This window comes from Camellia sinensis, chromosome 5 (assembly GCF_055761805.1).
Source record: "Camellia sinensis isolate YWXY chromosome 5, ASM5576180v1, whole genome shotgun sequence".
Classification (NCBI taxonomy): Eukaryota; Viridiplantae; Streptophyta; class Magnoliopsida; order Ericales; family Theaceae; genus Camellia; species Camellia sinensis.
In genome coordinates this window covers 59918938-59943599 of record NC_138965.1, presented here as the reverse complement: position 1 = coordinate 59943599, position 24662 = coordinate 59918938, and the positions used below count along the sequence as shown (strand labels likewise).

The 24662-nt window shown below is 42.4% G+C and overlaps 1 protein-coding gene across 1 annotated transcript; it reads left to right on the top strand.

The window, feature by feature from the left end:
• The first annotated feature begins 14349 nt into the window (after positions 1-14349).
• Positions 14350-15267, top strand: LOC145791435 (uncharacterized). The gene has a single exon (XM_082871790.1). It carries the CDS (start codon positions 14350-14352, stop codon positions 15265-15267), a length of 918 nt encoding a protein of 305 aa, XP_082727916.1.
• The last annotated feature ends 9395 nt before the right edge of the window (positions 15268-24662 follow it).

Here is a 24662-nt window from a genome sequence, read left to right as displayed (position 1 = left end):
TCGCCGGCCGTGTCGCTCGTGAGGAGCTTGTCCAGGACCGTAGTAACGTCCCTGTTCATGGGCCTGAGTCTACGTAGGCTTGCCAATCGCTACATGCCTATTACTACTAGTACCCTCATGAGGGTGTCCTAATCCATGCCTCATCACATAGGTAATGATATAAGCAAGCTCCAGGTCAATACCATCTGTCATGGCCATGACGTGAGCCTCTACTATCATGTTTTCGGAGGAAGAATCACTGCCTGATGGAGTGTTCGATTCGTCAAAACTGGTAGGAGAGTTAGAAGGAAATGGATGAAGATCATCTTCAGCCATGGGAAGTGAACAAAAATGAGGTCAAAGAGTTAGAAAGGTGTTTTCAAATGGAAGTGAAAGGAAGTTAGATGGTCACACCTTTTTACAAATTTTCAAAGATGTTAAATGACTGATCTAACCGTATAAAACTCAATAGGGCCGGCAGACCACTCATTTACTTGGCCAACCAAGTTTTCAGCTGACCTAGTGACCATCGATAGCGTATTAGAGAAAAGTGGTTCAGAAGTGTGTAGTAGTTACTTAGCGATGTATGGTTGTTATCTCTATCGTGTGCTAAGGTAGGATTATCCATCAAAACCCGCAGAGAGGAAGGTTTGTCCCTGTCTTTGTTGTGTATTTCCTGTATTTGACTCTGCGGCATAACATTTCTATTGTTGCAATCGCCTCCCACACGTGTGAAGTGTATAAGGCATAAACATTTAGTTAATACCGCCCCCTATGAGGTTGGCAGTTAACACCACTCTCAGTTAATACCACCCCCTAAAGGGTTGGCAGTTAACACCACCCTCAGTTAATTGCCCCTACATAGGTTGGCGGTTAACACCACCCTCGGTTAATATCACCCCCTGCGGGGTTAGTGGTTAACACCACCCTCAGTTAATACCGTCACCTGCGGGGTTGGCGGTTAACACCACCCTCGGTTAATACCGCCCCCTACGTGGTAGTTAACACCACCCTCGGTTAATACTAACCCTTGTGGAATTGGCGATTAACACCACCCTCGGTTAATACTGCCCCTTGCGGGTTGGCGGTTAACGCTACCCTCGATTAATACCACCCCCTACACAGGTTGGCGGTTAACACCACCCTCGGTTAATACCGCCCCCTATGCGGGTTAGTGATTAACACCACCCTCAGTTAATACTACCCCCTACGTAGGTTGGCAATTAACACCACCCTCGGTTAATACCACCTCCGATGGGGTTGGCGGTTGACACTATCTTTTCTCCTTTCATGCCGCAGCATGTTTGGAGTATGTTATGGAGTTCCTTGTTGCTGTGACTACCGGTCATATGTGGTTTTGGTTGCTGCCATCCTTTTCTCTTTTTGTCTCGTACTATGGCACGAGTGGTGTTGCATTTCTTTCATACATTGCATTCTTATGGGTGTTGATCATCGTTCTTTATGATTTCTTCTTTTTCGTAGTTGTTAGTTTGCTCTTCATGTCATTTGCATGAGATCCTTCTCTCTTTTTTTTTTTTTGCCATCTTTGTAGCTTTATCTATTGTTCCACCTTGTCACCCTCCGAGGTGTTCGCATCATCAATCTTTTCAAAACTCCGGCAGTGTGGTACATATAAGCCCAATTATCAAATCATGGCAACGCGCGCCACATAAGCCCAACCTTTTCAAAATGTGTTTTGAGCATGGCATTGGCATTTTGCCCATGAACTACCTTGGTTTGATTCTTTACCCCTCGTGTTCAAACAAGTTTTATCTATATATTGTTTGTCTGCCTATGTCTTACGGCCTTGTCAAAAAGGGTCATCTTCGGGCTTTGACATTCATTCATGCCATGAAATGATGCACCAAGCTCTGTCAAAGAGGGGCCATTGTAAACACCCCATTTTTTACTAGCCTTGAGACTTGGGAGTTCCCTTTTGAGTTCTTGATGATGAAAACGAGAGGTGTTAATCTTTGTAAGTTTCACGGCAGGAGTTCTAAGGATTAAGCTTTAAACCCTCCAATAACCTATTTTGGACAAAATGTTTTTCAACCAAAATGGAAACCTCTTTCAAAATGAGTTTTAGTAATGCTACTCCAAACATTACCACAATGTTGTGAGGCTCATATTTTTAAAGTCAAAGCATTGTATTCTTTCAAACAAACGGAGCGAAGAATATAGTGGAAGGGAATGGGAAGGATAAAATCCTCTGAAATGCATGTTTCTCCCTTCAATTTAGGTTAACTTGCTCTTATTGATCTAACGATGTGCCCACTGGGTAGCTAGACACGAAATGAGGGCCAACTAAAAAAGCACTTGGCCGATCATCAGGAAACTTAACCGGCTAAATGTTTCGAGTACAGATCATTTTCATGGATTCCAACTTTTTTTTTCTTACCTACCTCAAATATCTCAGATATTTATGATCTAGACTCTATATATAGAGCTCACCAACTTTTTACAAAGGGTTGGAAAAAAAAACTTGCCTCTGGGATAGTAAGGCTTGAGAGCTCTCTCTCCTTCTTTCCTTGTCTCCCACATATCACCTTCAACCTTAACATTAATTTCTCCATTAAAGCTTGATCCTAAGCTCTAGACAAAGGATTTTGGACGTCAAAGGACACCCTTAGAAGCTCTTGAGGGACCTTAAAGGGGAGTTTGTGAACAAGAAAGGCTCATCCTCTTTAAGAGGTGAATCCTTAGCATCTTTGATCTTATCGTCTTGCCTTTTCTTTAATTCTAGCTTTCATTTGCATTATGTAATTGCTGTAAGTCCTCATAGATGTGGAGGGAGTAGCCTTAGTCACCCATCCATTGAGTAGATAGCCTTTTTCTTTATTTTCTTGATTTCCTTGGCTCTAACTATCTAGTTCCTGTGAATTTTGGACCCTTGTGGATGTGCTTGGAAGTAGTTTTAGCCATCCATTCACAAGTTCAATAAATAAGTAGTTTTTTTATTATTACACCACTTATCTTCACCTATCATTTCTCTCAAGTGTGCTAATCTATATGTTTCAACTCTTTACTCAATGATAATGAGTGTTACGGGTTGTTTCATGAGATTACTTGGGTGATCCATGGGATTTGGTGTGGATAAGTGTTGTATTCCCCCTTTTCATTAAGTATTTTGGAAGGTGTGAGAATTCCCCCTCAGAAAAGTCTCCCGTTGGCCTCTGTCTTGAAATCCTGCACTGACCTAATTATCAGATGGAGAATTAATTCGGCTAGCCATTTTCTACTTCAGTCAACTCATCTGGTGTCTGGTCCGTCATTCTTCCCCAAGAACAGAGCAAACAGTTTCTGAGGAATGCTCCCCTGGGTAGTTATGTAACCCGTGGATTACTTCTTTTCTTTATTTAGTGTGATTTGTTAGATTCAGCAGTAGTGAGGCTAAATCGATTCATTGTTGTAATAATCTCTCTCTCTCTCTCTCCCTCTCTCTCTCTCTCTCCCTTTTCTTATTCGAATTGTTGTAATAATCTTCAAGCCCCATGTCTTTCTAACCCTTTTATTTACTTGCTTTCGGTATTGTATCATGTTTTCTTTATCATGCCTATATATTGTATCCACTTTTCATGCATTTGGGTCCAGATTATCCACATTAATAGGATTTACTGTCTTCAAAGATGAATACATGCATAAATCTATGTATCGTGGTGATACTCATACTACATCTTAGCATTTGGGCTTCTAGATGCATGTTCTGCGTGTATTGCATTAGAAACTCGTATATAAGATCAAGCATATCTATACATATATGTATCTGTTGAGACTCGCCTTGGAGTACTTTGTGAGCATTTTGAGCTTTAGCATATTGCATCTGCATGTTCCTTACCATACTTATTGCTACAACATGAGGCTAAGTGCTTAAGTGAGATATCTGTTAGAATGCTAGTGGATGAAGGTTGTGTTATATATTTTGGAGTGTAGATGATTCTTATGCTGTAGATTTTATCCAAAAAAACCCTTCTCAAATATGCAGCAAGTCAGAGCATAACCAAAATTTTTGACACAATCTATATTTGAATGCCTCAAATAGTAATGGTAGCATTATTAATAATCAAAATATGAATTTACATTGGTTATAAAAAACCACATTATGACTTAGTAGAGACCGATCTTTGATCAAGTGAATGGGGTGCTCAATTAATGACCTTCCCCACTCATACATATGTTCTCGAGCTGAGCCACTTTGGTTATGACGGACGGTGACCTTTGGCACTAGTCATGGGTTTTCTAATTTCCCCAAAAGATTAGGTGGTGACTCTGAAACCTGATGATGTAGTTTATTTTTGGCAATGTTTTGTAATAAAATTGATTTTTCTATAAAAGTTGTCAGATTTGGACTCTCATTTTCTGTTTCACATTTCACTAGTGATATTAGATCAAAAATCAGGAGTCTAAACTATCGGGCATCCTTGGTATTCCCAAAAAAGGCATCCCATAAGGCTCGTTTATTTTTGTTTTGTTAATATCTTTTGGACAAGCTTAATATTTTTATTTGTATTAGGCTTGACCCACTTTTGTTATAAACAAATATCGTCTTGGAAATATGTAGCTATTAGGGTATGAACTTATTTTTATTTCTTTTCAATTTTATGTATATCGATCACATGCTATAGATTCATAATCTAGGGTTAATGAATGTATTAATACATGTGACATCTTCTATAGTATCTCAAATGAATCAATGAATGAAAGATCTTTCTGGGAATTCAACATGTCCACTCTCACATAGTCAAGGCTAAATTCAGATTTCCATACATAGTAAAATATTGCTAATTCACTTCCTTCCTTGTAGGCCATTCAACATGCCCACTCTCATATAGTCCAGGCTGAGTTGATGAAGAAAAACTTTACCAAAAAGACACAAGAAGCATCAAACTTCCTCTCTCAACTCAACAAAGTCGAGGCTATCAGTTGGACAAGATCAACGCAGTCAGGGCTGGCATATGCAAAGTTGAGGCTGCCTCTAAAGCCCCCAAAACTATTGTTGAAACCACTAAAGAAAGGGTTGTTGAGGCCGAGAAAAAACTAAATGAAGCCCTAGAAAAAGTCAAGATGAAGGTCGCTGATGAAAAGGCCTGTGAAGATGGGCAGGCACAAAAAGTAAGTCAACTTGGCCTACAACAAGGCTTACTACCTTGGCTGGGTTGCTGCTGAAAAAGTTGTCAGTCCTTAAGGACTCACCCTTTTGACATCTCAATCAACTTGATGTACCTTTCCTCACATTCCTTGTCTAATCCAAGGAGGAGGAGGAGGAGGAGGAGGAGGAAAAAGAGAAAGATGAAGGCAACGACACTATTGCTACTGAGACCAAGTCTCTAACTCTGAATGATCATGTCATAGACCTGACTGAAGAGGATGAGGATGAGGTCTCTAAGAGCACCTCTCCGAAGAAGGCCGACACTTTTGAGGCCAAGATTGCTGCTGCAAGCAAGAGCCTTGAGGAGAGTCTAAAAGAGATTGATGAGGAAATAGCAGCCGACATCGAGACTGAAAAGGCTACTGCACTGTCCACCCAAGCCAACACATCGCTAGCTGCCGAGGTGGAATAGATGGAATAGACCAAGAACATTGCTCCAGCATCTAGCACTTGGGACTTCTTTTTTTTTTTTCTTTTTTCTTTTTTTTCCTTTCTTCTGAACAATCTTCTGTTTTGCTAGGCCGAAGTCTTTTCTAGTGTAAAACTTTACTTTCATTAATGAATCCTCTATTTTTCGCTAAGTGTAGAATGCTTGTTTCTTTATACTGCTTTCATATGTCATGTATACTCTTTCCATCTTAATGCTTTGTACTTCATTAATTCTTCTAAGTATAACATCTTGGAGAACGCCTTACCTCGGGTAACATAACCACATTGGCTTATAACATCTCGAATAAAACTGTTATTTATCTCAGATAGCTTGAACTCATTAAAAAAAATTCTAAAAATGGTAACAAGTATCACACATTCACGTATCGCATTCACTTGACTCATACATGCTCTTTGCCTCCTAATGTGAATGTAAGTACAACTTAGGTTCACATTAAGGATACATTGTCTGAATCTTGTCTAAGTCTGACTTAGACATCCATGACCAGAGTCATTATGTTTAGCTCGTCTAAAGAAAACACTTAAGGCTTAACCTTAGTGCAGCGAGGGTACTACTTATCTCAGCTTTTTGTACAAACTAGCCAGATCATGGAGAGTTTCGCCTTGTTTTTTTTTTTTTTTTTTGAAACATCTCTTTAACTTAGTTCAACTCTACCATCCTGACAAGTCTAAGTTAAACGTTTTGTTCCTCTTTGGAACATCAACCTAAGACATTTTGTAAGAAACAAAATCGAACTAGTATTTTATTAATAAGAACTTTGGCTAGACAATCTCTAGATTACATCAAATAAAAAGAAAGAAAGAAATTAGACTAATGATAGAAAAACTTAAGATTACTAGTATTCTAAGGTCTTGGCAATTTCTTGTCATCACAGTCTTCTAGCCGATATGCCCCATTGCCAGCAACTTATATAATTCTATACAGGCCTTCCTAGTTTGGGCTAAGCTTACCCTCTCTAGGATCTTTCTTGTTGCTAACAACCATTCCTAAGACAAGATCCCTATCTTGGAATTTTTACTTTCTTGTTATATGCTCTGGTGAGTCGCTATTAGTATGGCCCCAACCGAATTGCTGCTCGTTCCCTTTCTTCTTCCATCAAGACCAGATCTCGGGCTAAAAATGCCCCATTCATCCCATTCTCTACTCCCTAATTTCTGACCCTAGGAATGCCAATGTCCAGTGGTATAATGGCCTCAGTGACATAAGCCATGGCAAAAGGTGACTCTCCAATTGATCTTCTTAGCGTAGTATAGTATGCTCATAGAACATTGGGCAACTCCTCCACCCACTTATCCTTGGCAACTTCCAGTCTTTTCCTTTATTCATTCTAAAATGGTCTTGCTAGAGGCCTCCACATGGCTATTGCTTTGTGGGAAGCTAGGAGTTAAATAATAGTTCTTGATCTTATATTTTGCACAAAAATTCTTGATCAACTTGCTATCAAATTGGGTGTCATTGTCTGCCACAATGGCACTTGGGATCCCAAATCTAGTAATAATGTTCTTCCAGATGAAACTTCTCACGTCCACATCTCGGATTTTGGCCAAAGGTTTAGCCTCCACCCACTTTGTGAAGTAATCCTTGGCTACCAGCAAGTACTTCCTCTGTCCAGTTGCCTTAAGCAATTGCCCAATCAGATCCATGCCCCACTGGGCAAATGGCCAAGGACTGAATACTGGATTCAAGTCCACTACAGGCTAATGTATCAAAGGTGCAAACCTTTGACACTTCTCGTACTTCTTGACATAGGCTTCTACGTGCTTTTGCATGTAAGACCACTAGTACCCTTGGGATATGGATCTATGGGCCAGAGATCTGCCCCTTACATGGCTGCCATAAACTCCTTCGTGGATCTCATATAGGAAGTCTTCTACATGGGAAGGGTGCGCACATTATAATAATGGTCGAGTGAAGGACCTTCTGTAGAGGTCGATGTAGCTGGTTTTTCGTGCTCCTCAGAGGGGTTTAGTCTCCTCAGATACGATAGCCCTACAGTTCGGACTCCCGTGGTTCTAAATCTGGTTTCACAAGTGCAATATGAAACAAAAAAACAAAAATGAGAGTCCAAATCCGGCAAACTTTAGAAAATCCATTCAGAGATGCCAGAAATGGACTACATTGCCAGATTTCAGAGTCGCCATCTAAATATTTTTGAGAAATTTAGGAAACTCGTTACTCGTGCCAAAGGCCACTTGTCCGTCATAACTAAAGTGTCTTGGCTTGAGAACTTAGGTATGAGAGGGGGAAGGTCATGAATTGAGCACCACCCTTACCCGATCAAAGATCGGCCTCTACTAATCATGATCTTATTATTATCAACACTATATGCTCTTGTTCTGATTATTATACTAACTAACTATGTGAGGCATACAAGTATAGACTACGTCACTGACTTTGGAATACTTTGTTTTCATGTTTGTTTGAAAAGAGTTCTGAATATGTGCTATTTGAAAAGCAAGCTCATATGTACATTTATCAAAGTCATCCCAACTTAAGTGAAATAGCCTTCATCCACAAGCATTCAAACAGGTATTTCAAATAAGCATTTAGCCTCATGGTAGTATGCTTGACATGGCAACACATACATACATGCAATATGCTAAAGCAAAAATGCTCGCCTAGTACTCAACCAAGGCAAGCCAAAGAAAAGAAAACAATTAGAAAAATGCATGACCCTAGCAATGTACATGACTAATGCAACACATACAAGAATGCAACTATTATGTTCAGATTATTAACATGTCATATGGATTAACTCAGAGCATGCGGTAACGCATGTATTCAAGTAAGCAGGAAAATAACAATGATATTAGAATGATGAACCGAACCCAGTGTATGCAAAAATGGATACAACGCATAACAATGATATGAAACGAAAACATGATACTACCATGGTAAGCATGTAAGTAAAGGGGGAGAAAGAAATGGGGGTTGGAAGACATACAAAATATTACAAATTTGTCCTTGCGCAAGAGGGTCTGAATGGCCTAATCAACTAATTAAATGAAAGAAACTAATTAATTACAAATACTAATCTAAAGGAATTAAATGAAAGGTGGGGAATTGCACATGCACATCCAGGAACATCCTCTGAAAACCTCTCTCTGCTCACTGCAAGAAGCTGCTCTGTTTACAATCTGAAAATAACTCTGTTTTGGCCTCAAAATCTATTATGTTTTGCCAACAACAGACTGTTGTTTGCACACTCCGAAGCCGACCGACCTATAATGAGGCCCGGCCAACTCTAATGAATGCCTATTTTGTTTTGCTAAATAGTGTAGTCGGCTGGACTATTGAACTGGTTGGCCGTATAAGATTGTGGCTGGCCGGCCACTATTTCTGGAGAATACCCTGTTGTAGCAGAACTGGAACAGAGCAAGACAGAGGGTTTCCAAAAGCTGTTAATCCTTCTTGCTCCCTCCTATCATGAGAATTTTCAAGGATAAAGTAGGTTTTCTTCCCAAATCATCAACCATAGCAAGGTTGTTGCATGATGATCTTTGAAAGCAAAAGGAAAAGAATTAACTAAACACAAAACAAAGCTATTCTCATTACCTTCTTCCTATCATCAAATTTATTCAAGGAAGAGGTAGGCATGCTTAACTCACAAATCATCAAGTCACAAGATAATACATGATGATCATAGAGCAACCAAAGAGGAACAAAAGTGACAACTCAAAAAGTGTTGTCAACTCATCTCCCTACTCATGGAATAAGGATGACACATTCCTTTCCATGCTTTAAAGTGGAACTAGGAGAGATTTTTCAACCTTTTCAAGAAAGAGCTCTTTACGAGCAACAAAGCAAGTAAGGAAAAAAACAAGACAAAAAGCAAGCTATCTATCAAAGCTTATACACGCAACTAGTCAAAGTTGTTGACAACTCCTTTTTTCATGGAACAAGGATGAGATCTATTTCCATGTGTTGAAAATGATCGATAAGAGAGTTTTTCAACACTTTGAACACGGAAGCTATTACATAGGTTCAAAGTGGACAACAACAATATGAAAGCAAGAAATTTACACTAGATAAGTAGACTCTAATCCTCCCATGAACACAAGGTTCCAAGTTACATATTGAAAGATAAAAACAATCAACTCAATGGATCGGCCGCTATATCCTAAACACGCCAAATCCGAGAGGACTTACAACAACACAAATATGATATGTAAAGCATAGGAAGTAAAAGCATAAGTAGTGGGGAGGACTAGGACCCTTTGATAAGCCCATATTCAATTCATATCACACACAAACAACCAAAAATAGTGCTAAAAAAGGTACTAAAATTTACCAAATAAAGTGAAAAGAAAGAAAAAAAAATGGAAGAAAAACAAACGGGTACACAACTAGTGAGCTAGCCAATGGAAGGGTGGCTAGCTCACTCACTTGTAACCAAGTTTTAATCACATTTTTAAGCTTAAAATAGCTCTGAAATTAGTATGAAAAGGCATAGAAAAGAGAGAGAAAATATGATAAAAGAGCTCAACGTTTACCTCTTGAAGAGAGGAAAAGCTTCTTAGTTCACAAACCACAAGCTCAATACTCTCAAAGGTCTAAAATTATGTTCAAGAATCTCAGCCAAAAGCTTTAAGTTTAAGCTTATAAGGTGTATGCATAGTGTATGTATATTGCAAGAGGATAGAGAAGATGTCTTGGACAAGTTTTAGCTCTTGGAGGATTTTTTTCTAACCCCAAACCATAAAAGTGGCTTATATTAATAGAAAAATAGTTTCTCACGTTGGAAATATCTGCAAAGGGACAGATGGCTGCTGTAAAATATCTACTGTCACTAAACATGGCCAGCCGACCAATGAATTATACAGCCAACCCAAAAAGTGGCATGCCCGGTCCAATTTTGGTCTTGCTACCTATGAGATCCGGCCGGGTCTAACTACCCACGGCCAGGATCAAGTACCCACGACCGGTTCTAAAGTTTGAAAAGAGGATTGTTAAAGGTCTAAAACATTTTGGTCAAAATGGGGTGCAAGGTTTGGATCTGAAGCTCAAAACTGAATTCTTTTGCTGAAGATTCGAACAATTGCACAGTGTAACATTTCATCATCGAGTGTTCGGAGTGAGGCGCCCAAGTCTTAAAGGCGGTCAAAATGAGGTGTCTACAATGGCCTTTTGTTGACAAGTAGAATCTTGCCGACCTTAGCCTGATCTTGTGTGCCTCATTCTTGTCTTCAGGCAACTTAACTTCTCTGATAAACTTGACCAAGGCATCCATCTAGCTTGGGCCTAGCTCTATGCACATTGTCTCGTACTCTTTTATCAAAGATTCAACGCTTGGGCTTGACAGGTAGTCCACCATGATTGTTCTCGGCGTGTCTGACTTGATGGCACTGGCAAGGTTTGCCAGTGCATCCACATGGCTGTTGTCTTCTTGGCATAGGCCGCCATCCTCTCAACTCGGGCGATGTACTTCCTCGTCGCTTGGTTCATGATAAGTTGGGTGTCACAGTAGACTACCATCTCATTGGCTTCAACTGCTACTACTAGCTTTAATCCAGCAATCAGTTCTCATATTCTGCTTCATTATTTGAGGCCTTGAACCCTAGTCAGATTGATTGTTCAATCATTTATCCATCTGGTGAGACTAGTACCACTCCTACCCCTACTCCTTGCCAGTTTGAACTACCGTCAACAAAGAGATAGAAAAACTTGCCAGTGTAAATATTGCAAAACTTCGGATTCTCTTGTTTTTTCTCTTGTTCTTATGGCTTAGGGTTCTATGCTGCCAGTTGTGTTTCCTCTAGTTCTTCTGTGCATCCTAGGCTGAGGTTCATAGGTCTTGGCTTCGGGCTTGCAGTTGATGTAAATTCAGCAACAAAGTTAGCCAACACCTGACCTTTGATTGATGTCCTTGGTTTGTATTCTATGTTGTATTGACCTAAAACTACAGCTCATCATGCTATTCTTCCCGACAAGCCTCTGTGTTGTAATAGAGACTTCAGCAGGTGCTCTGTAAACACCGCAATCTTGTGAGCCCGATAGTAATGGTTCAACTTCTTTAATGCCATTACCAGCGCAAGTGTCAGTTTCTCCAGAGGTAGGTACCTCGTCTTCGTGCTTGCCAAAGTTTTGTTCACATGTTTTTTGCTCTCCTACTTCTTCTCAAATAACCATTGCACTGACCGTGTAGTCTGAGACTTCCAGGTACAAAAACAGTTCCACTCCTGGAGCTGGGTTTCACAATACAAGTGGGGTTGTCAAATATCTCTTCAAGTCGGTTAGGGCAACTTTGCATGCTTCTGTCCATAAAAGATTTATGGCCTTCTTCAGCAGCTGAAAGAATGGCTTGCACTCATCTAAACTCTAGCTTATGAACCTATTCAATGCCACTGCTTTTTCGGTCAAAATATAGACTTCCTTAGTCATTGTCAGACTTTTCAGATCAAGAATGGCCTTGATCTGATTGGGTCTTACTTCAATCCCTCTCCTATAACTAGATATCCCAGGAACTTACTAGATTCTACTTTGAATGCACACTTAAAGGCATTGAGCCACAACTGATATGCTTTCAAGATGTCAAAAACCTCCTTCAGGTGGGTTAGATGGTCGGAGGGTTCTGTACCTTTAACGACTGTGGTGGCTGAATATAATATACTAAGGAAGGCCAAATGAATTTGAAAACATCAGGCCAAAGACAATTCGGCTCCATCCAAGGGCTCTTGAAGCCAAATATACAAATCAGGCACATAAGGAGCCGAGTAAGAACTAGCACACAACCGGAAGGCCGAGTAAACAATCATGCGCAAGATTAAGAATGGGCCCGACCCTTGGGCCCAAAAGGTAATATAAATAGAGGAACATCAACCAAAGAGAGATATGTGAGAATAGATAAAGTAACTTGAGATAGAAAAAAACTGGAGAGAATACCAAGTTGTCCTTGGGAGTGCTAATTTCGCCACCCTCGGCCGGAGCGTTTATTCCTTTTTCAGGTAATGATCAAAGAATCAGGGACGTCTGACTGAATTCAAGAGTATTTTCCAAACCACTTCTCCACAATTGGCACCGTCTGTGGAAAAACTCAAGTACGTTCATGGAAGGCGTAACAGATGATCATTCGCTCGTTGTTGACGATGTTACACCAAGAGATGATGTTACTCCAAGAAACATGCTTGGGCTGGAGAATATCACCACCAGAAGGGCCCTGAATTTCAACTCAATAGCTCAAACCTCACCCTCAACCTCAATACAGGAGACTATGCAAATGATCATGGATCAAGCGAAACGAAATGAGCAACGCTTGGAAGATATGGCAGCTGATAACGAGCGTTTACATAAAGAATTATCCTTGGAGGTAGCCAAATCCCAACAGGCCGCATGCTGCTAACGAGGGTCGTTCCCCTAGAAAAAAGGATGATCGACGACGTCGACTTCGGAAACATGGTAATGGCACTCCGACTCACCATTCCAAAAGCCCAGAAAGAAGGGACGAGTTGATGTATCCAGCTCATCCGAAGGGAGCCCGTACATAAGGCACAGGCGAGGAAAAGAAAGTGATGATTTGGATGAGGAAGATAGGCATGACCCTTTCGTATGACGTATCGCAAGAGTCGTGCTGCCTAAAAAGTTCAAAGCACCACCGTTCACCTTGTATGACGGAAAATTGGATCCCACTGATCATATCCGTCATTATAAACAAGCGATGATGTTGCATGCTGATAACGAAACCCTCATGTGTCGAATGTTTCCAAGTAGCCTAGGACCGTTGGCCGTCAGATGGTACTACAAACTGGAGCCGGCGTCAATAAAAAGCTTTCACCAACTCCAAAAATCTTTCAAGGCAAGATTCATTACCAACGAAGTTCAGCCAAAGCAAGACGACTCTCTCTAGGCAATGCAAATTAAACCAGAAGAGACCCTTTGTAAGTATTCGGTGCGATATTGGGAATGTTTCAACCTCGTAGATGATGCCTGCAATGACTCCATGGCCATTACCGCATTTAAGATGGGATTGCATCCTAATAGTCCTCTGCATAGTTCATTGACCAGACGGCCCCCCAAAACAGTTTGGGCGTTAATGAAGAAAGTCGAAGACGATGTCCTACAGGTCAAAGCCATTAAGACAGCTCCGTCTGACATTGTTCAGCTGATAAGCGTTGTGCCGTCAGGGAGCCCCGAACCGCGAAATCCGGCTAAACGAGACAAAAGGCGTGATTCATGCCGATCAAGCGATCAGTGTTCACATCGATCAAATGAACAATACCAAGTGGATAGCAGGCGCGCAAGATGCTCAAACAAGAAGTACACGAAATTGGCAGAGCCAATTAGCAAGATTTTGTTAAAAATCCAACACCTTCCATTCTTTAAATGGCCGTCCAAAATGATGGGACCTCCCGATACAAGGAGAAAGGATAAGCGGTGCAAATATCACAAGAACCATGGTCATGACACCGACAATTGTTATGCACTGAAGGACCACCTGGAGGAGTTGGTACAAGACGGTCGGCTGGCGCAACACGTCTGAAAGAATAATCCATTGTACACGGTAGCCCTACGGCCGGATTCACCTCCACTTGGTGTAATTCACACGATATACAGCCTGTCGTCGTCAACCGAAGTACATACAATTCAGTTGTAACCTAGCCTGCATAAGCTAATCACACCAGCAAAACGGCTCCATGAAACTAGGAGTATTTATTTTGACGACACCAACTTAATTGTAGTAACTCTCCCCCACACCGATCCCCTCGTCATCGAGCTACGCGTGAACAGATTCACCATCGAACATGTTCTCATCGATCAAGGAAGCACTTCAGAAATAATGAATTACAAGACGTTTGTTAAACTCGGCTTCACTAACTCGGATTTGTTGTCGGCCGATTACCCATTATTCGGCTTCAACGCTAACCCCGAGTATCCTTTAGGCAAGATCACACTACCAGTTCGGGCAGACACCAGATCAGTAGATATAGAATTTTTGGTTGTCAAACTTCCATCACCATACAATCTCATCATGGGAAGAACCTGGTTACATACCATACAAGCTATTCCAAGCACCTACCATCAATTACTTCATTTTTCGACTATGTATGGCATTGAACAAATTTGGGGTTCTAAGAAATCGGCACAGGCATGCTACCTTGTTGCTGCTGCAAAAAGGCCAAAGGAACTGGAAGTGAATTCGATCGAAGTACCGGATTGGGAGAGCCTCGAGGACATTGGGAAAATTCCCAGCGAAAAGGCAACCGAAGACCTGGATCGGATTGAAATTAATGGGAGTCCTGACAAGTTCTTTATGATCGACACTTCCTTGAATGAAGTTAACAAACACGAGCTTGTATCCTTCTTACTCGATAACCTCGACGTGTTTGTGTGGACACCATACAAGATGCCAAGGGTTGATCCATCTGTGGCCCAGCACCACTTAAACGTTGATCTAAAATGTAAGCCAATCATTCAGAAAAGTCGACGGTCAATTGCGGAACATGCTTCGGCCGTTGTTGAAGAAGTTGACCGATTGCTTGATGCTGGGGCAATTCGCGACGTAACCTATCCTACGTGGTTGTCCAATACCGTGGTCGTAAAGAAGAAGAATGGGTCTTGGTGCGATTGTGTGGATTTCATAGATTTGAACAAAGCTTGTCCCAAGAATTGTTTTCCCCTCCCCAGAATCGACCAACTCGTCAATGCAACAGTACATCATCAACGCATGAGCTTCTTGGACACCTACAGAGGATAGCACCAAATTGCCATGCATTCGGAGGATCAAGAAAAGACCGCATTCCTCACCCCAAGAGGAACCTATTGCTACAAGGTCATGCCTTTTGGGCTGAAGAATACGGGGGCAACTTACTAAAGACTGGTTACTGCCATGTTCAAGGAATAGCTCACCCACACTATGGAAGTATACATCGACGACATAGTGGTCAAATCCAAGGAAAAGCATGCCCATCTAGCCGATTAGACATTCGGCATTCTTCGAAAGTACAAAATGAAACTGAATGCCTCAAAGTGTGCATTCGGTATCGGATCTGGCAAATTCCTCAACTACATTGTTAACCACCGCAAAATAGAGGCCAACCCAAGGTAGATCATAGCAATTCTAGAACTTGGCTCTCCTCGGTCTGTCAAAGAGGTTCAGAAGCTGATGGGAATGGCCACCGTGCTCAGTAGGTTTATCAGTCGTTCCACAGATCACTGCCAACAATTCTTTCACACACTTCGGCAACGCAAAGCTTTTGAATGGACCCCCGAGTGCAAGGCCACATTAGACAGCTTGAAAACTTATCTCCGATCAGTACCACTCTGGGAAACCCCCTCAGCAGGCGATCCGCTCATTTTGTATTTGGCGGTATATGACCGGGCGGTCAGCGCCGTACTTTTAAGGGAAGAACTCAGGGAGCAGCGACCAGTTTACTATGTAAGCAAAGAAATGGCTGACGCCGAAACACGTTATCTACCACTGGAAAAGGTCATCAATGCTCTCGTCATGGCTGCAAGAAAACTGATGCATTACTTTCAAGGGCATACCATAGGGGTACTAACGGACTATCCCCTCTGATCAGCCCTCCGTAGCGCGAAAGCATCAGGGCGCATTTCGAAATGGACTTTGGAACTCGGCCTGTATGATATCTAGTTTTTGCCTAGAACTGCCATCAAGGAGCAAGTGCTCGCCGACTTTGTAGTTGAATTCACGGGATGCCTTGCCGGCTTCAAGTCCGATCAAATGTAACTTAAACCCAACTGGAGAATATATGTTGGAGACATTTGGCAGATGTACTATGACAAGTCATCCAACCAACGTTGCAGTGGGGCAGGCATAGTAATCATGACCCCAGAAGGGGCAATAATTGAGTAGGTGGTCAAACTGAGCTTTGATGTATCAAATAATGAGGCCGAATACGAAGCAATGCTAACCGGCCTTTGTAACGCAGTTCACCTTGGTGCACGGTGGCTGCTTATTTTCTATGACTCAAAATTAGTCATCAACCAGTTAAAAGGGGAGTATGCAGCTAAAAATGACCACATGGCAGTACTGCGATAGGGTCAGCCCACAAACTCCCAATGGATAAGAAAGAAGCCCACAAACTGCGAAATAAAGCCCTGCGATACTACTTGGATCAGCATGGAAAGCTCTACAAAAAATATCTTTCTGGGCCGTACTTAGAATGTGTTCACCCAGATAAAGTTGAGGAACTCTTGGCTGAAATACATGAAGGTAGCTATGGTGCCCATTCTGGAGGACACTCATTGGCCCATCGAGCCGTAACACAAGTGTATTATTGGCCGACCATGCGAACAGATGCCGAGAATTATGTCAAGAAATGAGAACAATGCCAGAAGTTTTCCCCTTTAACTCATCTTCCTGCCGAGGAGTTAAACTCTATCACTAGTCCTTGGTCATTCGCTTAATGGGGACTTGATATCGTCGAACCATTACCACGAGCTCCAGGGACCAAGCGATTCTTGATTGTCGCAACAGATTATTTTACAAAATAGGTCGAAGCAGAGGCATTAACACATATTTGATATGTCGATGTTAAGCATTTTGTATGGAAAAACATCATAACACGATTCGGCATACCAAGAGCACTTGTCTCGGACAGTGGCACCCAATTTGATTATGGCGTCCATTGAGAATTATGCAACACGTATGGTATCTGACTCTACTTTTCCTCGTCGACATATCCACAAAATGGTCAGGCGGAGGCTTCCAATAAAGTCATCCTAGACGGCATCAAGAAAAGGTTGGAAAAAGCTAAAGGTAGATGGGTCGAAGAGTTGCCCAGTGTGTTGTGATCTCATCGCACTACTCCAAGGCAATCCACTGGGGAAATGTCGTTCGCTTTGTGCTTTGGACCCCAGGCAATTATCCCCCGAGAGATTGACCTACCCACGCTAAAATCCAAGGTTTTTGACATGGGCGGTAATGACATGATGTTGGCCTTAGACTTGACTCTAATTGAAAAACACCGGGATCATGCCCTTGCGTGCATGGCGCGGTATTAGTAACAGCTTGCTAAATCATATAATCAGCGCAAACAATTGCGGCGTTATACACCTGGAGAATTCGTCCTCAAGAAAGTGTTTCCTGCTACTAAGAATCCGACAGACGGAAAATTAGGCCCCAACTGGGATGGCCTTTATCAAGTTGATTCAATCGCCGGAACAGGGGCATATCGGCTCAAAGACATGGCTGGGAAAAGTTTTCCACGCCCTTGGGATTCCACACATTTGCGCAAATTATATCACTAAGCCAACTTGTGTAGCGTGCTAGTTTGTTTCGAATTTTTGCTGATATGTTATGTATACATCTTTCAATTTCCTAATGCAATGCCCTTTCTTATTGCAGTCTCGATAATAATGGTTTAATAACGAATAAAAGACTCTGAATTCGGAGCCCCATTCGTGGATGTCACGTTTGGGCTGAATAAGCCTTCGAATTCGGAGCTCCCTTCGTAGATATCATGATTGGCCAATATAATAAGACTCCAAATTCGGAGCCCTATTCGTGGATGTCACATTTGGACTGAATAAGCCTTCGAATTCGGACTGCCCTTCGTGGATACCACGATTGGCCAACGCAATAAGACTTCAAATTCGGAGCCCCATCCATGCATGTCACGTTTGGTCTGAATAAGCCTCCTAATTCGGAGCGCCCTTCGTAGATATCACGATTGGCCAACCCAATAAGACTCCAAATTTGAAGCCCCATTCGTGGATGTCACATTTGGGCCGAATAAGGCTCCGAATTCGGAGCGCCCTTCGTGAATATCACTATGGGCCAACCCAATACAACTCCAAATTCGGAGCTCCATTTGTGGATGTCATGTTTGGGCTGAATAAGCCTTCAAATTCAGAGCGCCTTTCATGGATACCACGATTGACCAACACGATAAGACTCCGAATTCGAAGCCCAATTCGTGGATGTCACGTGTGGGCCAAATAACCTTTGAATTCAGAGCGCCCTTCGTGGATACCACGATTGGCCAACGCAATAAGACTTCGAATTCGAAGGCCCATTCGTGGATGTCACGTTTGGGCCGAATAAGCCTCCAAATTCGGAGCGCCCTTTATGGATATCACGATTGGCCAACACAATAAGACTCTGAATTTGGATCCCCATTTGTAAATGTCACATTTGGCCGAATAAGCCTCTAAATTCGGAGCGCCCTTCGTGGATACCACGATTGGCTAACACGATAAGACTCCGAATTCAAAGCCCCATTCGTGGATGTCACGTTTGTGCCGAATAAGCCTTTGAATTCGGAGCGCCCTTCGTGGATACCACGATTAGCCAATGCAATAAGATTCTGAATTCGGAGCCCTATTCGTGGATGTCACGTTTGGGCTGAATAAGCCTCCGAATTCAGAGCGCCCTTCGTGGATACCACGATTGGCCAATGCAATAAGACTCCAAATTCGGAGCCCCATTCGTGGATGTCACATTTGGGCCGAATAAGCCTCCAAATTCAGAGCGCCCTTTATGGATACCACGATTGGCCAACGCAATAAGACTCCGAATTCAGAGCCGCGTTCGTGGATGTCATGTTTGGGCTGAATAAGCCTCCGAATTCGGAGCGCCTTTCATGGATATCACGATTGGCCAACGCAATAAGACTCCAAATTCAGAGCCTTGTTCGTGGGTGTTACGTTTAGGCCGAATAAGCCTCCGAATTTGGTGCCCCATTCAAGGATGTCCCTTTTAGGCCGAATAAGCCTCCAAATTTGGAGCGCCCTTCGTTTATAACCACGAACGGCCGAGTAATCCTCCGAATTCAGAAGGACCATATTTGGCAATAGAAAGGCATGGATCAGTATACAATTGTCACAAGTAGATACAAACATTAATCGAAACAATATAGCAAATATTTATTTCATTAAAGAACTACTAATACATGGCTTTTGACGAATTCAAAAGTACAATAATGTGTATTGATATCTAAATGTATTCGGCACCCTCTTCATCGTCGGTTTTCTTGGTGTTGTAAGCTTCGAAGGGAAACTTGTAATTCTAATATGGAGGTGACGCCGAATCGATGCCCGCGGCCTGTAGAGCCTTAATCCACCCATGCTTAAATCCTCGATTTTCGCACCGACAGACATCCTCAACTAACTTTTCCGTCGTCTTTTCAATACCAATTTTTCAGCCGTCATAAAAACCTTGTTCGTAGGCCTTCGTTCTTATTGCTTCTTTTGCGAACATGCTCGCCGTATATCGGTCGACAATCGCATGATCCAGAAGACGCTGGTTTACTCTTTCCACCACGATTGGGTTCATTTGACTTGCCAACTGCATTTTAGAAACCTTAGCTTTTTTCAGCTTATTCCAGCTTTCTCTGCACGATGTTCAAAGCTCTGAATACGGCCATCTTTCTGCTCTGTCTCTCTTCGCGTGGCATGAAGACGCATGCCGATTTCATACGAGGTGTATAGTCCCTTTATCGCTCCATGGACGCCCTCCCAAAAAGCTTCATAATCAGGCAGACCGACCATTGATTTGCTGGACTTCGAGCAAAAAAATCTGTCGAGCAAACTTGACTGCCACATTTGGATCGTAGATAATCGAATCCGCTTCAGTCATCGGTTTATTCCCAACGAAAACCAAAAAACTCAACGGGTGTGGTGGCCTGCTGGTTTCATTTCGCGAACAGAGGGAGCTCCTTCGCAGCTACCTCTCCTTCCTGGGTGACTTCTCTACCCCGCCCCCTCTTAGAGACCTACTTTGACGACGGGGGGAACGACGCCTCTCACGCTCCTCCGACGTCCTGTTTCCCGTTCGCGTAGGTTTGCCACCTCCTCTATTCATCTCTAAGTCCAATTCAGCTAGTGTCCTACCCTTCCCTCTGCTATTGAAGAATATTCTTCTTGACATCCAAATTTCCTCAGTTCAACACAACGCTCTTTTCCCTCTCACAGTCAGTTGAATTCGAGCAACATATATTTATCAGCAGCACCGAACCCACACGCGCCTAGCCCCCACCCCGCTTATTAATTACGGGTGCAACGTTCCCAAAGCGATTGCGTCAATGCATTGTGCCGAAAAATTACTGCGCCCCACCCAATCCATGAACTACACATATTCGGCAGTTCGTTTCATTAATCAGCTGGGGCAAGGGCAGATTCATTAATCTATTCAGCCTACTTTCAATGCATTACACCAACAAGTTACTGTGCCCCGCCCAATCCATGAACTACACATATTCAGCGGTTCGGTTCATTAATCAGCTGGGGCAAGGACAGATTCATTAATCTATTCGACCTACTTTCAATGCATTGCGCCGACAAGTTATTTTTCCCCACCCAATCCATGAACTACACATATTCAGCAGTTCGATTCATTAATCAGCTGGGGTAAGGGCAGATTCATTAATCTATTCGGCCTACTTCAATGCATTGTGCCGGTAAGTTACTATGCCCCCACTCAATCCATTAACTACACATATTTGGCGGTTCGGTTCATTAATCAACTAGGGCAAGGGCAGATTCATTAATAATTCGGCCTCTACTGATAAATATATTAACAAACTATAATGCCCCATCTAATCGGCAGATTTTATTCAACATAATGTGACGTTGCAAGCCGTATGTTTTATTCGGCTCTTCAATGACGTTCAAATTGGCACAAGACATATGATTATTCGGCTTTGGAACAACGTCCAAAAGGGGCAAGGGCAAATATACCATTATACTCGTCAAATGATGTTATAGCCGAATTACAATACGTCACCCCACTTGGCCAGTCGAGTTTGGCTTTGAGCCATATATTCAATTCGGCAGATTATGTTATAGCCGAATTGTGCTACAGCTCCTTGCACTATCTTGGCCATTAATTTTATCGCCGAATTATGTTACATCGCCCTACTTAGCTATTAATTAGCACATGCAGAAGACAGACAAAAAGGCGATTTTCATTAATAAATTGAGTACAAACAGCTGTCATTTTGGCCATTAATTTTATCATCGAATTACGTTACATCGCTCTACTTAGCTATTAATTAGCACATGCAGAAGACAGACAAAAAGGTTATTTTCATTAATAAATTGAGTACAAACAGTCGTCATTTTACAAATGAAAATTGCCCTATATTTGACTTCTAAACAAAATAAATAAGCAAAAATCTACAAAAACTACATACAAGAAAATACCAAACAAAAAGCAAAATTACATAAACACTACTTATTCTTTAGGGTCAGACTCCAGCAGCTCAACCTCTAGCGGCTCGTATGGAATTGGCTACTCTAATACCACATTAGCGGCTGCCAGGGCTTTAAGCCAGCCGTGTTTGAATCCTCAATTTTCAAATTTGGGTACTTCCTCCATATATTTTTCCAAGATCGCGTTCTCGCCGGCATCGAACGCTTTGGAAACCTCGGAGTTGACAATTTCTTTCGCCTTCTTCGATTCTTCCAAATCAGCCTCCAGCTTCGCAATCGCCTCATTGGCCAACTTGAGCGCTTCATCACTTGCGTTCGCTCTATCCTTGGCAGTTATCCTGAGAAGATCAGAGCGTTTATCCTTCTCTTCCTTGGCATTGGCCCTCGCTCATTCTTCCTCCGCCTTCTTGGCTTCAAAGTCGGCCCTAAGAGATGCCATCGCCAATTCGGCCAATGCCTCTTTAGCCTTGCCCTTTTCATTTTCAATTTCAGCTTTAAGTAAGCTGATTTGCTCGACAGCGTCGTAGTGACGGCCGCCGATTTCTGCAATTCTGTCCGCCGCCTGAAACAAAACATGCGTAAGTTAATCGGCATAAAAAGAAGCGAAATAAAAAACGTCAATTACATACCAATATCACTGATTGAGTAGCTAGTGCTATCGACACCACGTCCAGCTTTGCATGGAACATAGCCTTGTTTATTGGCAAGGAAATCGATGAGGCCACGCTTAGGGCCACGGTGGGGTCTTTCAAAGCCGATGCATCAGCCGAAACTTGTGCGTTCTTTATTCTAGGTTAGATGATAAACGGTGCCGTCAAATCCTATGATTCTTCTATGCGTGGCCATTTATCGACTAAGTCTTCAGAAGAATCAGCTCCAATCTCGACAGGGCATTTTTTCCCCCTTTGTTTGGCCACCAGGTCATCTGATTGTTCAATGACTGACTCGGCTGCAATAACTTGCTCCATTTCCTCAACAAGAGCAGGTGGAGAAGATTCAGCCTCAATCGGAGCCGGTGGAGAAGATTCAGTCTAAACAGGTGGTGAGGGCTCAGATCTGGCTGATTCTGCCCTTCTTCGAGCCGCTATCTTCTCACCATTTTTTCTTCTGGCCATCTGTGCAAGTGATTCCCCGACCATGTTTTCAGGATCTGTGCTAGGAAGGTCTTGTAAATCGGTGAAAATATCATCTTCTAATGATGTGTCAACTCGGCCTGAAGTGGATGGAGGGTTAATGCCGACTTCCTCAAAAGCCAAGTTGAGAGCCGTGTTGACTTCCTCCAAGTCGACCTGGAATGGTTGTTCGGCGACCTGATCGCGGACTTCACCACCTTGCTCCAAATCCAAATCTCCAAGACCAATTTCCCTAAGGCTCTTGTAGTTTGGGAAAATGAGTGCCGTGAGCTGCTATTTGCCCTTCGGAATCGGAATGTGATCTGTAGTCGAAAAAGTAGCGTATGTAGGTTCGTATCGCAATAGTATATGGGCGGTCCGCCCTTGTTTTTGGAGGTTGGGACAGCCAAAGAATTCTAGCGCGGTTTTGACTTGCTGAAGCACAACATCGTCGGTCGAAACAAGTACTTTCTTCAAATCGTTACCTGCACAAGTGAAACGATTAGTACATGGAATCTAAGCCGAATGAACGTATAAGAAATGCGTGAAGAAATAGGACTGTATGGCCACCTGGTTTTCCTTTTTGTCTATGCATATGATCTAGGCGATCTTTACCTTCGCCGAATTCCCAGTTGCCTCGGACAACGACCATGACGTCATCAACACGCTTACCAGAGCTAGCAAGCATAGTCACCAAATGGTGGTTGATGTCCTTGGCCTTGAAAAAGTAGCGTCCCTGCCGACCAGAAGATTTCGCCAAGGCATAACTATGCCGAATAGCAGGAATTCCTAGATTAATCCTATGTCGGCGATTTAATTCTACTATTCCCATTATGATTCGGTAAAAGTTTACGTTAGGTTGAGAAAAGAGTAGACCCCAATAGCGAAGGACGGTCCTAAAAAATGGGTGAAGGGGGAAACGGACTCCGCCCTCAGCGATTGACAAGAGGGGAAAGATAATCGTACTTGCATCAATCCTCTCCATGTCAATTACACTATCTTCCACAAGTGACAGATGGACGTCGTTTGGAATGGAAAAGTGGCGTCGAAAAGCGGAAACACGGTCCGCAGAAAGAAGAGCTTTCAAATGTTTCACCATCCGAGTCAGAATAGAAAATATGCTAAACTAAAAACAAATAAGAAAATGGGAGTTAGAATGAGAAAGAAATGCAAATAAGAGAAGAACTTACAAGGTAGAGAGAGAAGGACAATGGGGAGCAGATGGAAGTTGTAGAGGTTGTGAAATGAAAGAGAGATGCCGAGAGGCAATCAAAGAGCCTTGCATATTCAAAAAATATTCGAAGGGATAGCGCGGTTTCATATCGAATTAAATGAACAACGCGTACGAAGGGGCGGGAAATTGTAATGATTTCTAAAATGTGGTCATTCTGACGTTGCGGTATTGAAAGGAGTGCAAGCGTCATATTTTTGACTTTCCATACATAAAACCAAACATGCCGACTAATTAGTGTTAGTCGGATGTTTGGAGAGCAATTGTGAGGGCCGAATATAATATACTAAGGAAGGCCAAATGAATTTGAAGACATCAGGCCAAAGACAATTCGGCTCCATCCAAGGGCTCTTGAAGCCAAATATACAAATCAGCCACGTAAGGAGCTGAGTAGGAACCAACACACAACCGGAAGGCCGAGTAAGCAATCATGCGCGAGATTAAGAGTGGGCCCGACCCTTAGGCCCAAAGGTAATATAAGTAGAGAAACATCAACCAAAGAGAGGTATGTCAAAATAGATAAAGTAACTTGAGATAGAAGAAAACTGGAGAGGATACTAACTTGTCCGTCGAAGTGCTAACTCTGGCACCCTCGACCAGAGTATTTATCCCTTTTTCAAGTAACGATCAAAA

What these genes read in the sequence shown, in the direction of transcription:
- LOC145791435 (XM_082871790.1), top strand. Translation starts at nt 14,350, where the DNA reads ATGAATTACAAGACGTTTGTTAAACTCGGCTTCACTAACTCGGATTTG.